At 45.0% G+C, this 13957-nt stretch overlaps 2 protein-coding genes across 5 annotated transcripts in view; one reads left to right on the top strand and one right to left on the bottom strand.

Annotated features, from left to right (window-relative positions):
• The window catches only part of LOC1270181 (probable chitinase 10), a 32235-nt gene extending 29134 nt beyond the window's left edge, over positions 1 to 3101 (top strand). For all 4 annotated transcript variants that reach the window (XM_061644474.1, XM_061644471.1, XM_061644473.1 and 1 more), the window contains exons 6-9: positions 52 to 163; positions 241 to 1211; positions 1279 to 1480; positions 1548 to 3101. In XM_061644474.1, coding sequence (XP_061500458.1) covers positions 52 to 163; positions 241 to 1211; positions 1279 to 1480; positions 1548 to 1756 — 1494 coding nt within the window. In that variant the 3' untranslated portion in view covers positions 1757 to 3101. The remainder of the gene's footprint in view (positions 1 to 51; positions 164 to 240; positions 1212 to 1278; positions 1481 to 1547) is intronic.
• A 1100-nt stretch (positions 3102 to 4201) lies between these two features.
• On the bottom strand, positions 4202 to 7392 carry LOC4576638 (protein PRRC2A). Its single transcript, XM_001237143.3, has 3 exons — positions 6240 to 7392; positions 5840 to 6159; positions 4202 to 5771 (listed from the first exon to the last, which is right to left on the bottom strand). The coding sequence occupies exons 1-3, from the start codon at positions 6580 to 6582 to the stop codon at positions 4236 to 4238; spliced, it is 2199 nt and encodes a 732-aa protein (XP_001237144.3). The 5' UTR covers positions 6583 to 7392; the 3' UTR covers positions 4202 to 4235.
• Positions 7393 to 13957: the final 6565 nt, after the last annotated feature.

Raw genomic sequence — 13957 nt, 5'->3', positions numbered from 1 at the left:
ATGATTGTAAGGGGTATCTTTATCCTAACAAACCAATATTTTTATTTGCAGGAAGTTGAAAAGCCTGCACCGATCAAAATCTCCGTGTCGGAGCTGCTGGCCAAGGTGCAGAAGCCTCAGAAGAAGATCATCAAGCAGGGACTGGCAACGGTGGAAAAGAACTGTAAGTACCGGGTTGTCCCAATTTCCAAGAGCTCCTGCCAATTCCATTCATTCCAACCTGACTCCCATTCTACACAGCACGACCAGCGCAAGTGTTCTGCTACTTGACCAGCTGGTCAGTGAAGCGCCCCGGTGCCGGTAAGTTTGAACCGAAGGACGTCGACGCCAGCCTCTGCACGCACATCGTGTACGCCTTTGCCACGCTCAAGGACCACAAGCTGACCGAAGCGAACGAGAACGATCCGGACATGTACGACGAGGTGATCGCACTGCGCGAGAAGAACCCGGACCTGCAGATCCTGCTCGCGATCGGCGGTTGGGCGTTCGGGTCCACCCCGTTCAAGGAGCTTACCTCGAACGTGTTCCGCATGAACCAGTTCGTGTACGAAGCGATCGAGTTCCTGCGCGAGTACCAGTTCAACGGGCTCGACGTCGACTGGGAGTATCCGCGCGGTGCCGACGACCGCAAGGCGTACGTTGATCTGCTGCGCGAGCTGCGCGTCGCGTTCGAGGGTGAGGCGAAAACGTCTGGTCAACCGCGTCTGCTGCTGACCGCCGCCGTGCCTGCCTCGTTCGAAGCGATCGCTGCCGGGTACGATGTGCCCGAGATCTCCAAGTATCTCGACTTTATCAACGTGATGACGTACGACTTCCACGGTCAGTGGGAGCGTCAGGTCGGGCACAATTCACCGCTCTTCCCGCTGGATTCGGCCTCCAACTATCAGAAGAAGCTGACCGTTGACTATAGTGCGCGCGAGTGGGTCAAGCAGGGTGCCCCCAAGGAGAAGCTACTGATCGGTATGCCCACGTACGGACGATCGTTCACGCTCGTTAATCAGACGCAGTTCGATATTGGAGCGCCTGCATCGGGCGGTGGTCTGCCGGGCAAATTCACCAACGAGGCTGGTTTCCTGAGCTACTACGAAATTTGTGCCTTCCTCGGTGTGGACAACACGACGCTGGTTTGGGACTCGGAGCAGCAGGTGCCATTCGCTTACCGAAAGGATCAGTGGGTCGGTTTCGACGATGAGCGATCGCTGAAGACAAAGGTAAGCTGAAGATTCAATAAGTACTCAGAACACAGAATTTGATGCCTATTTGGTGGATACATTGCAGATGGAGTGGCTCAAGGAGGAAGGTTTCGGTGGCATTATGGTTTGGTCGATCGATATGGATGACTTCTCGGGACGCTGCGGCAGTGGCAAGTACCCGCTGCTGAACGTTCTCAACAGTGAGCTGAAGGACTACAAGGTGGCGCTGGAGTACGATGGCCCGTATGAGTCGTTCGGACCGCGCGGTGCTTACACGACCAAGGATCGTAAGTGTCTCGACTAGCCGATGCTATTCATTGGAAAGATATTAATCCCGAATATTTGCTTTCCCAGCCAACGAGGTGACCTGCGCCGAAGAGGACGGCCACATCAGCTACCATCCGGATAAGGCCGACTGTACGCACTACTTCATGTGCGAGGGAGAGCGCAAACATCACATGCCATGCCCGGCCAACTTGGTCTTCAATCCGAACGAGAATGTGTGCGATTGGCCCGAAAATGTGGAAGGCTGTCAGCATCACACGCAGGCCCCGGCAGCTTAAGTAGACGAAAAAAAGGTCGGCCTTGTGCGGCCCCAGTGAGCTATTCTGCCAGGCGCCCCCTTTATCGTGAGCCGTTTTACAACTGCCTGTCAACTTCAAACTTTATCTTCTACTGCCCTGATTCATTGCTAGCGTGTTGTTAGCGTGTAAAGCAAATGAAAACAGAATACTCTACCCTGCCACCTTAAATCGAAAATGGGTCAGCCACACTCTGCTCCCTGGAGTTTGGTGCGGCCAAACTTATTCTGCCACACAACGAACGCATGACATGAGAAGAAAATCGACTCACGACAGCCTTGGAGCCACTGTTTGTAAATACTATTATATTTGTATGCCACACGTCCTTACTTTCACCTTCACATGGAGATTTAAAGTAATACAAATTGCAACCTGTTTCCTCTTTACAAACGCCTGTGTCTTGGCACACGGACTTTGAATTGCAACGGTAGAACGGTTGATAGGCATTTCTTCTTGCTAACAGTACAATCTGAATGTGCTGGAGGAAAACATCAATTATTTATACATAAAAGTCCTTCTTTTGCTATCATTCCACCAGCCACAGCAAACAGGTCTCGACAAACCGGTATGAGATGTTGTTGCATATGCTGGACGGTGTCTTTTCTTAAACTATGCTCTTGCTTCTACACATTAAAAAGAAAAAGATGCTATTTATGAACGAAAAGAGATGAAGCTTAAATTGCTACAACACGCACCGGGTGATTGTGCGTGAGCTCGTTGTCAACCAGGCTCAATCTACCGTAAAAGGCGGCACGCTGAGAGTTTCGAACGTCGGTTACAAAAAGGAAGGCAAAACAGCCACAGTTTTTTTACACTTTTTTAACATACAACCATTAAATTACACACGACATCAATCGAAGAACAGCAGTTGTTTGTTTGCTTGTTTTTTTTTCTCTTTTTTTAAAAACACCAATAATATCTGTAAATGTCGTTTTTGATAGATGTATAAAAACTGTGATAATTAAGTGTATATAAACAAAAGAAAAACAAAACAAGGAGCCAGCGAAAGCTAAGCAGCCGTGTGAAGAAAAAAAAAGTATGTGAAAGAAGAGATGATTAGGAAAGCAGGCATAGTAAGAGAGAGAAGCGAAAATGAAATGAAAACAGAAGTAGAGAACGTCTCACCAACAACAGAGAACGGAAAACAACGATTTAAAAAGAGATCAAACACACTAGCAAAACAACAAGCAAACAGCAAACATTAAAAGAAAACTTTCCAAAATCAGACAAATAAATACAAACCAGCAAAATGAAAAAGACAAAACGAAACAGCACCAGCGACAACGAGCGGGAAAAAGGAAGAACATTACTACTTATAAGCGGAACACAAGCGGAACAAGAAAAGCAGGAACTGTTTCTAAGGCTAAACAGATAGCTCATTTTCTGTTTATGAGAAGATGAATTCAACGCAGGACGAGTAAACTGGACGGTGGAGAACAGGAAAGCGTTAAGCGGATGCGATTAACAACACGTGCGAAACAGTGACGCGAGTGCGCCTTGCCGCCGAACCTGGGAAAGACGCGTGTCCCACACCGATTGGAAACGGGTTTTGGGGACAGTACAATTTGAGGGAGACACTTAGAAAACAAAAACCTGCAAAATATTACGAGGAATCAGTTAATTTATGGGGTTCTATGTGGAAAAAACGGCCCGTTTGACAGGCGTAGTTTCCCTTTCGGAGTGCAAGCGACAAACGAGAAGAGTTAATGCAAACTGCGACAATACTTTATTTTTAATGTAAAAAAATATATGTTAAATGTACTTTTTTGATGAATAAATCACTTATTAGTATAAATATAAACTTTGATGTGGTTGAATTTTACAATCCCTGACTTCGATAGTAGTGGTAGTGCGTTTTAATTCCAGCAGAGGGCACTGTGATGGCATGCGCGCACTAAATGCTGCGGATGATCGATCTCAGGAGTTACTGTGTTAGGCCGTGGGGCCATGGGGTTTCTCAACGCTCATTTTCTCAAGCACTCATGAGTACTTACATTCTGCCTAAGTTTGTCGCATCGGCCTCTGAACAACATGATTGGCGAGGCAATGCGGCCCTCCAAGTGAAAAGTTTGAAGAGCGCTGGACAAGAAAACCTCTAACATCGTTAGTAAAGGATCTTAAATAAAAGACTCAGCCCTGATAATAACACTAGATGATTTTTATGTGTCAAAAAGAACATGTGGTACATAGTGCCAGGGTTGGATAAACCACTAATCAAACTGGGCGGTCGCTTGAGGCCCCGAAGTTTCGAGGGAACCGAAAAAAACACTCTTCTTTCATCTTCATATCTCCCAATGAATTTATATCACATTCTCGAAATTCTCTACAAAAATGGATGACTTAAGTCCCAAGAGAAATAAAATTATTCAAAGTTTTACTAAACTTCATACATTTATATTATAGTAACTAATTATTTCCTCACCTATCATCACTTAGACTACATTTTCTTTGATTTCCCCGATCATTGATACCTTCGACTGCAGGGCGCACTGCTCCGACTGGACCCCGAACGGAACTGACTCGGTCCAGCCGCACTTCGACTATAGCCCCACGACGATCCACCGTCGAACGTTGGTCCCCATGGATGTTGCTGAAACTGCTGCTGCTGCTGCTGATGCTCAAAGCCAAACGAACTCATACTGCCAGCCTCCTTCGCAAGCAGATAGTGCGGTGGTGGCGTTGGCTGCGGGTACAACGCTTCCTCCGAGTTGGGCGGGAACAAGATGGGACCACTTTCCGGATCGGCAAACTCAAACGGTACGGTCAGTGGTGCAGGTACGGCTGGAATGAACGCTTCCGGCGGTGGTGTCGGCACAGGATACATCTCGTAGTTCTTGTCGGCCGGACCGGCCGACTCGAACAGTATTGGGCCGACCTCGGCCGTCGGTGGCTCGAACTCATCCCGCAGTGGGCGCGTTGTCGGCTGGAACGGTTTGTCCGTGTACCCGAGGGCAGTGTCGACCTCGATGATCTGCCGACTAATGATCTGATTGTACGTGTGCATGTCGGACGGATAGCGGGGTGGATATTCGGGCCAGTCCTCTACCTCGTTGTCGGAGAGTGGATGCACCCCGTGGGATGACTGGTAGGCGCGATGCTCTTTCGAATTGTCATCATACTTGCTATACTCAACAGGCTTCTCGGGATAGTATTCAGGTGTATCGTATTGGTCATGAGGATGGTAGTGACTGGTGGGGTAGGATGGGACGTAAGAGGAAGAGAACGATCGATAGGATGATGGCGGTGGTGGTGGTGGTGGAGGTGGGGCATGATAATAGTTAAAATCGTAGCTGTCAAACTGACAGCTTGAGTGACTCGGTTCGTCGAAGCTTCTCGATGAATCTATGCGCCTCGGTGGAGGATCGACAGTGATCATCGGCGGACGCACGGGAGGTGATGGTGGTGATGGTGGTGATGGTGGAGTGAACGAATGATGCTTTGGAGGTTCCTGGTTAGAGTGTTGTGGAGCTGGTTTCGGACCAACCGGGGCTCCGTCGTACAGGTTCGGTGGTGGAGTCAGCTGATGTTGGGGAAATGGAGTCACTGGGGGTGATTCAGGCTCTGCTGGTGGTGTCGGCTGTGGTGGTGGTGGTGGTGGTGGTGGAGGAGGACCTTGTTGAGGAGATGGTGGTTGTGTATCCTGCGGGTGATGCATCGGTTCCGGTCTCGGTTCCGGCGAAGGTGGATCAGCAGACTTCGCTCTAGGATCCACCGGATAAGGCGGCGGTGGAGGTCCATACGATGGTGGACGCCCGTAGTGTGATGCAGGTCTGTGATGTGACGGTTGCTGATGGTGATGAACAGGTCTTTGGAACGGGTGCTTCTTGGCCTGCTTTTGACGGTTCGTCCACACCGCCACATCCATCGGCATGTGGGCCGGGTTCATCTGGGGACGGTCGGGAGTTGCTGCGCGATATCCACCGTGGTCTTCGTATCCTTCATAATGCTCTCCTCCTTCATGTCCTCCATGACAAGAATGTTCGGGAATTTTGCCTTTCTATAAGGAGAGAAAGGATAGATTTAATAAAAATGCTCCAAAAAATAACATAAATAGCGCATACTTACAATCACAACGTGAAACTTCATATGTTTCTCGTGCTTTTTGTGCTTCTTGTGCTTGTGCTTCTTCTCCTTGTGCTTGTGCTTGTCCTTGCAGCACACCAACTGCTTGACGCCGTGGCCGTATCCTTCGTCATACCCATATCCTTCCCCACCATGTTCGTATCCGTCGTAGCCTCCTTCATCGTGATGCATCTCCTTCTCGTAGCACGACATCGTGTGACATCCGCGAGGCTCTCGGACGTAAGCTTCCTCTGTTCCGTTGAAGACACACTGCACATCCATCTTGCTGCACAGCTGCTGCACTTTCAAAGTACATTGTTGTCCTGGACCATTCAAAAGAGATCACCATTATCAGTTATCGTCTTCATCAATCTTCATCACACCCTTCCTTTCAATGTCTTACCTCCCACACTGTCCACTGCAAAGTCACAGCTGCACTGGCACTGGTTCTCGCTCACCAACCGTCCGCGGCATTGACACTCCCCGCAAAGACTTTGGCACAAATCTTCGGGACTGATCGAACCGTACTCGTTCGGCTCGAGCAGCTCACCCACAACCGGGACAGTCTCGTCCGCCCCGACCAGTGGGAGTGAAGACCCCACCAACAAAAGGCAACCCACTAAACACCAAAGCGGCCACGCGCCGTCCATAATTCGGATCACCATGGTACGGTTCTGATTAGTGAGAAAGCGCGTCGTACTGTATTTAACCAGAATCAAAGCGTTGCCGGGAGCGGGTAATCCCATTGCTGCCCATCTTGCCGTGGGTTCATCTGCGGCCTTGCGACGCACATGTTTTCGCTTGGGAGTGTGGAATGTGCCGCAGCAGCATCTGTCGGGGCTCCAGGTCAACTGGTGCGTCCGCTGCGTCAGCTCTTTCTTGCTGGAATGTTATGCCGCAAATCAGCTTAACCCTCGCGGGAACAGGGCGCCATTGCAAACGTAAGGTGCCTACAGACACACGGTTGCGTCGTTAAACAATGTGGTGGACAGTTTATTGCCGGTGCCGAAAAATATACAAGACAAAGTAAAACAAGTCACTACCTTGCAGCAGGGTGGATGTCCTACAATTTGTGGAACGTTATGATGGAGAAAAAAAGTTTAGAAAAAAAAAACTCTCAAAACCCTCATTAACATCAAGTAACTTTAATTAAAATACAGTAAATTGCCATCAGCAACTAGCTAGGAATCGTTAAAAGCAATTTACTACCAATCTTTATTGTTTTTTCTACTTATTTGAAGCATCAATCATTGTCGGTCTATGTCTGTCTAAGCTTACGGCTATCAGTGACTGATTTGTGTACCACAAGTAGGAAATGTAGGACAGCGAATTAGAAGTTCGGTCCATCTAATGCTGGCTATTGTGCTTCTAAAGTTAAAGGCTCCAAATTCTTAAGTAAGCTTAAATCGTCTGTAATGCTGAATTTTCTTTAAAATGCTTCTTGCTTATCTACGATTTTAGATAAGTTTACGTACACTCTCCTTATTTATATTCATCGTCTACGGAAAATTGTATTATTAATTTGTGTTTTGTATTTATACATTTATTTTATGTTTTCTTTGTTTGTTTATTTATTTATTTATTCATTTATTTATTTATTTTTCATTTCTTTGATTTATTTAGATAATTCTTCTGTTTTTTATTATTTATTATGTAATTATTAATTCATTATTTAATTTACTTAATAAGCTTGTCATTTACAAAGTTAACGACACACAATAAGCCTGGAAAACGAATTCCTATGCTTTTACATTACATGATACTGATACGGGCGAGTAAGTTTAATAAATGATAACACACAATTGTTTTATCAAAATGAGCTATGTAAGAGCTTTGCTTCTTTGCAGTTTAATCACACTAACACTAAAATATGAAGCTGTTTTAGAGGAAGACGCATGATTTAATTATTTTGGAAAGTGGATCATTGGAACCAATTTTTGTTGATCTTAATTACTATGTACTTTAAAATATTCTTAGCCAAGGAATACTACTGGATGCACTTTGGAATTAAAGTGCATTGGAATTAAATGTTTTGAGAAATGGAAAAACTAACTTTTAAAACGCAAGCAGTTTTTATTTAATTAAATTTTTGTCATTTATTTATAGCAAAATGATCATAATTCAATCATCAATTAGCTCTAATTAATTCTAAAAAGAGTATCCATACCTAAACGTAACCTTCAATAAACCACATTCTACTACTATTTAAGTTATAATTCTGAACAGAATCAGAAACTGACTTACTGAAATGTTTACTGAACATGTTTATTTGTTTCACTTTCCTTTTTGGTTAGAAACATGACTGGGTTACGCTTTGAATTCCACACAGCAGTTGCTCCTCGGCCCATGCGCGCCCTCAGCGATGCCACTTGTCTGATATCCCGAGCAAACCTACCGCCAGTACGCGTGAGGATCAGAATATCGTTATCAATGCCAGCCCTCAGCTCATTTTTCCTAATCGACGACAAACAGTTTTCCTCTGGAAAGTGAAAAGAAATAAAGATAAAAATGAAATGATGAAATGAAATTAAACTGCACTTCTGTCATGACAACATTAACTTACTTTCTTTGTCGTCGGTTGTGCAGAAACAGATGCATTTCTCGCCTAGATAGATTCCTTTGCAGCCACAATGCTCACAGGCAGCCTCACACGGTACACCCGGTACGAACTGATTGCCGTGCAGTTGCAGCCCATCCATGGAGTGATGGGTCAATCGACTGGTATCACCAATCGATCGAGCTTCCATCGAACCAACCAGGAAGAGCAGCAAGAAACTGAGCCAACACAGTAGAGCGATCGATCGATACAGTGCCATGATCGTGAACGGAATCACCACTTGTGACGGTTACAGCTTATCCTCGTGTTATGGTCGTCTTTCTTCGTATCCTCTGCGTCTTTATTAGAACTTTACCCGTGGCGTACATTTCAATGAAAGTGCTTGCCCACTCCAACAAACATCTCCGCCAAGGCGCCCTCCTTGTTTGTGAATCTTTCCGCTGACACTAACAAACCATCCGCGCAGATCGCGCACTACTCGGAACACCCTTGTAGCAAACGTAAGCAAAACTAACGCAAGACCGTAAGCTCCCTCAAGCGCCGGATGGCGCCTGGTATAATATAAATCCCCATCCAGAACATGGCGGACGGACTACTTGATGTACGGCAAGCACCGGTAGAACGCACACACAGCGAGAACCTCCTCAACCATGGTGCTGCAAAGAGTAGTGGAAGCGCTGCTGCTGCTGGGCATTCTAGCCCTCACGCTTCCAGCGACGATCAGTAGCGCATATGAGCTGACGCTGGAAGGTGAGCTAGAATCGGGCATCAAGGATTGGTCCTGCAAATCGTACTGCAACAACTGCAACTGTACGGCCGAGTTCATCCCGGACGAGAACCTGTGTCTGTGCTACTGTCCCAACCCGACGCAAAGTGAGTATCATGCCACGGTTTTAGTGAGGGTTTTTTTGTATACAATGTTAAATTCTCTGCCTTTACACCGACCAGAACCGACCTGTTTCCAGTTCGTGCGTGAAACGAACAACATACTCGGCATCGAGTACGATCTGCAGGTGCGGGATGCGGCCCGCAGTGTCATTGGAGTGCAGCGAAGCAAACGTGACACCCCGAGAATGGAGCGAAAGGCTAGAAGGAAGGAGCGCATGGAAAGACGTAGGGAAATGCGGAAAGAGAGGAAAATGGTAAGTGTTTGTTGAATGTTTGTGTTTTGCTGCTTTAGGGTTGGACTGATTTTAAATTGATCCCTTTTTTTACAGAACCGAGGTGTGGTGGCTCCCGCTGCTTAGAAATCGCCATCCATCGTAAGTCCATCAAACTGGTCATACATAAGTGTAAAAATAAATACTTTAATTACTATACCAATAAAAGTAATGCTTCTGGATATCTAGATATGTCCAGAATGAATCTGAAAGTGTATTTGTAGTTGGTTGATTCCATTTGGTTCTGAATTTGACCAATGACCAAAAGAGTCTAGGAAAGGTTCTTGTTCGCCCACATCAAACCGTACTTGCAAAGGCGTGTCGTCTACATCCTATCAAATGTTCTTATTCGTAAAGGAATACATTCTTTGTTCTATATTGTGCTCGTTTGGCATAACCTGTTAGAGACTAATGAAGGCATAGGTTTCTAACAGAGTTGGTTTATCTAGAATTAATTCGCTCACTTACAACATGATTGTCTTACCTGCATTAGGGGAAATAATGGTCTGTCCATACTTGTGCATATGTCCATTGCTAAACCCAAGACGAGTGCATTAATCCCTGCATAAGATAGCTACACCAACGGACCAAAGTTGTGAGATGCATGAAGCAACTTAATTTATTTCATGAAAAGGATAATTTTGCAACAAAAATTACCAATAATCTGGGTGCTTTTTATGATTTACTGTTTCCTAGTAATTGTTAATCATCGTTGGTTAATGCTTGCCTATCGTTATACATATGTGTAATTATGTCTATATTTATGACATTTATCTTCAACGCCAACTGAACGGATGTTCAGTTCCGCGTATTAGTAGTGATCTTGCGATCTTGTAGAAACCGACACAGGTACCAATTAACTCGTAAGATTAATGAGTCTATTATTATTTCGAATCAGGATGAAATTTCGGCAAGAAAAAGGTAATTCAAGGTAGTCAAAATCATTTTTTCGTAGTGCCCGATTTATAGGAAGTTGTCAGGTGCTAATAAAAGGGAAAAGTTTAAGGCATAGGATAGAATGGAATAAGACAATAAGACATGAAACACATTTGTTTTTTTTTTATTATTCATATATTTTTTTATTAATTTTTTCACAAAACAATAGATATTCTGTTGAATGTTCCTAGCAGATTTATTTGCATAGAAAACGATCTGTCTTTAACAATTGGTTGCGAAGTGTTGAAATCAACCAGCATGTCGACCAAACCACATTAGCTTACACGAGCATTGATTGAACGATTCTTAAGACTCAGGAAGACTTTTAAGTTGCACAAGTTTAAGCAACACAGATAAATCATTTTAGGCCATACATTAAATTGAAATTAAAAAACTTTCCCCAAGAAATACACAACAGAAAATAATGTAAAAATCAAACTTTTCTCGAAAACAAACGTCAATCAATTTATATTTTTGAAGGTATAAGGTAACTCCAGTGAACTTCCAATGTTATCTTAAGTTCTTCAAGCTAAAAATCAATCATACAGCAAAATGGTCAACTAAATAAAGAATGTTCTTTATTTTTGCAAGACCTCGCACAAAAAAAAAATTGTATGCTAATGTGTGGTGCACCGTGAGGAAAAGGAAAAGAACCAAAGACAAGTACACAGTTTCTCATACGCTGACCATTTCTTTTCCCCGCGATCCCATCCACACCCACCACAAAAAAACCCTTTTCTTGCTTCATCTCCTTAACAAAACCTGCAAGAGCAAAAACACACACACACGCACATGAGACAACCGAACCCCGTGGGAGACGGCGGGCGTCTTTTCCACGCGCCGTGCCAAAGACATGCCGTTTTCTCAAACAATCGCAGGATTTCGCACCATCCAAACGTGGCCAAAATCGGGAGGTCCGTTGCGTTGCGAAAGGTCATCCAAACAAAACCTTCACCACGGGTACCGTGGGGCTGTGTTTTTCCTTAAAGCCCGGCCAGCTCGGGGCGCTGCCACACCGAGGTAAATGTGCCTCGTTCAGCAGAACCGATCGCACTTCGCTACCGGAGGCGGAACAGACACAGTCAGCAGAAAAGGTGCACCACCAGCGTGGCAACAGAAGGATGGGTACGGACATTGGGAGAAAGTGGTCGCTGGTGGCAGTATTTTCCATCGGTAAGTGAAATGGCCTGCGCGCTCAGCAAATTCCTTTCGGATGGGGAGTGCAGTTTGAAAGAACAAACACAGTGCAAACAAGACAAGCAATAATAAAAAAAATGCGTTCTCTTCTACAGCGCTGACTATCTCCAGTGTGCAGGCCAATGAGGTCGTAACGGTGGATGAAAGTAACTGCAACATCAAACCGACCGTGATAAGCTGCGAAAAGAATAGTAAGCATCGGTGGCCTGTGGTCTGTCCCCGCGATACCATTTCACTGATTGTGCGGTCACACTTTTTTACGTTTCTCTTCCAGAGCTAGCGTACAGTGTGGTGGTGCCCGATTCCCATGGAGGTCAGATCGTCTTCAACCACAACATCGAACGGATACCGGCGACTAAGCCTCCGCGACCGACGCGCAAACGCCGACCCGCTGCGAATCGCGCCGAACGTGTCGGTGTCTTCCGTACCTTGCTGCGGGAGAAGGCCGCTGCGCTGAAGGAAAAGATGGCCCTGCTGATTGCTAGGCGACGGGCGCAGATGAGACGGCAGCGTAACCGCGTCAACAATAGAGCACGTGCTCGATAAGTGTGAAGTGCGTTGACAGGGGGAAAGGGTTGCACGCTCACACTATTAATTTATTTTGTCTTTGTTGACCGATTCCACAACCGAATTGATTTATGTGTTAAAAATTGTTAATCATTTTGCTGACTTTTTTTTCCTTTTACTTGAAAACTAATTTTGCTCCACAACTCAAGCTGAGCAAACAATCAATGTAAATAAATTGGACAAAAATATATAAAATCACACTTAAAGGGATTTGTGGTTTGGTGTGTTTTGGAAATCATTGTTTAAGTTACTGGGATGGTCGAGAAAGGTAAAAGCTGGATTCAGAATCAGGGCCAAGATTGAAACAGGTTCGAGATCAGTTCCAGGATCGGGATAAGCTTAGGAGTAAGGAACAAGATCACTTTCAGGACCGATACGAGTTCAAGATCAATTAACGAACTACATGGGGGTTTTCATGGATTCTGTCGTATTTGGCATGCTTTCTTGACACTTTCACACTGGAAGTGATTATTTTGGCGCGCTAGTACTAAAGCTGTCACTTTAGTGGATCTTGTGTAAAGGGAAGTAGATTCTATGGAAACCTTATTCGACTGGCACATAAGAAATTCCAATTGGATTCCAAATGAGCCAAGACAGTGCGTCAAAAGTATCGGAACCCTTGAAGGCCCCTGCAATAGAATAACAAAAATTGTTTTGCATAGCCCGTTAACCGTGCCTAATGAACTATTTAAACAAAAACGTCAAAGGAATGTTGAGCTCCTTTAAAGCAATCCTTTCATCTAACGGTTATGGTATTGTGGACCATTCCTTGTGAAGATATAGCAAGTTCCAACAGTGATACAACTGAATTAAATTGATTAGATTCGTTTAATTCTACTTCTTATTTAGCCATTACAGCTTGTTGGCCACATGTTGGCCTGAATCGAGAACTTTTCTCGAACCATTTTATCAAAGTTTCTTCATCCTCTTTACCGATAAATCAAACGCGGTTCTTACAATTTTCTCACAACAAACGCTTTATGAATTAGTTTCGGACCAACAAAGACACTGCTTTGTGTCGCTCCCGCTTGATAGCAGACGCCCTCACCGGCACCGTACATATATACAAATTGTATTTATACAGCCGCATTTCAACCAAACAACGTGAAGCAACGTGTCAGAAAAGCAACAAACTCACTTTTCGAAGAAAGTAACACTTCTAGCTGAACAACACTAAGCCCTTCAGCGGGTGCCAAAAGTGGAACCATTTGCGTTTAAGAAGATAAATGAAGCCACATCAAATGATACACTCTCTCTCTCTCTCTCTCTCTCTCTCTCTCTCTCTCTCTCTCTCTCTCTCTCTCTCTCTCTCTCTCTCTCTCTCTCTCTCTCTCTCTCTCTCTCTCTCTCTCTCTCTCTCTCTCTCTCTCTGTATATGTGGAGGTACGCAAGCAAGCAATCAGGTAGAACATTCCTTTCCACCGGCTCTTACTAGGCCACTGGTTTACAATGCCGATACGCGGCCGCGGGTTCGTCGCTTGTTTTGTAACCTTGAGATACTACTGACGGTACCAAAAACGTTAGGTACGAACGCTAACCGGGACAAAACAAAAAACATAAACCGAGGCGAGGTACAACCTCGTAGTGGAAAGTCTAAACATGTTGGTGCGATGATAAATTTCCGCGAAAACAACGGACACAAACCAACCGTGCTGCTGGTTTGGGTACCGTGCTGCTCACTTAGTCTACAGACCTGCAAGCGAC

Source organism: Anopheles gambiae, chromosome 2, assembly GCF_943734735.2.
Source record: "Anopheles gambiae chromosome 2, idAnoGambNW_F1_1, whole genome shotgun sequence".
Lineage (NCBI taxonomy): Eukaryota > Metazoa > Arthropoda > Insecta > Diptera > Culicidae > Anopheles > Anopheles gambiae.
The sequence above is the reverse complement of the archived record's forward strand: the minus strand, read 5'-3'. Positions and strand labels throughout refer to the sequence as shown.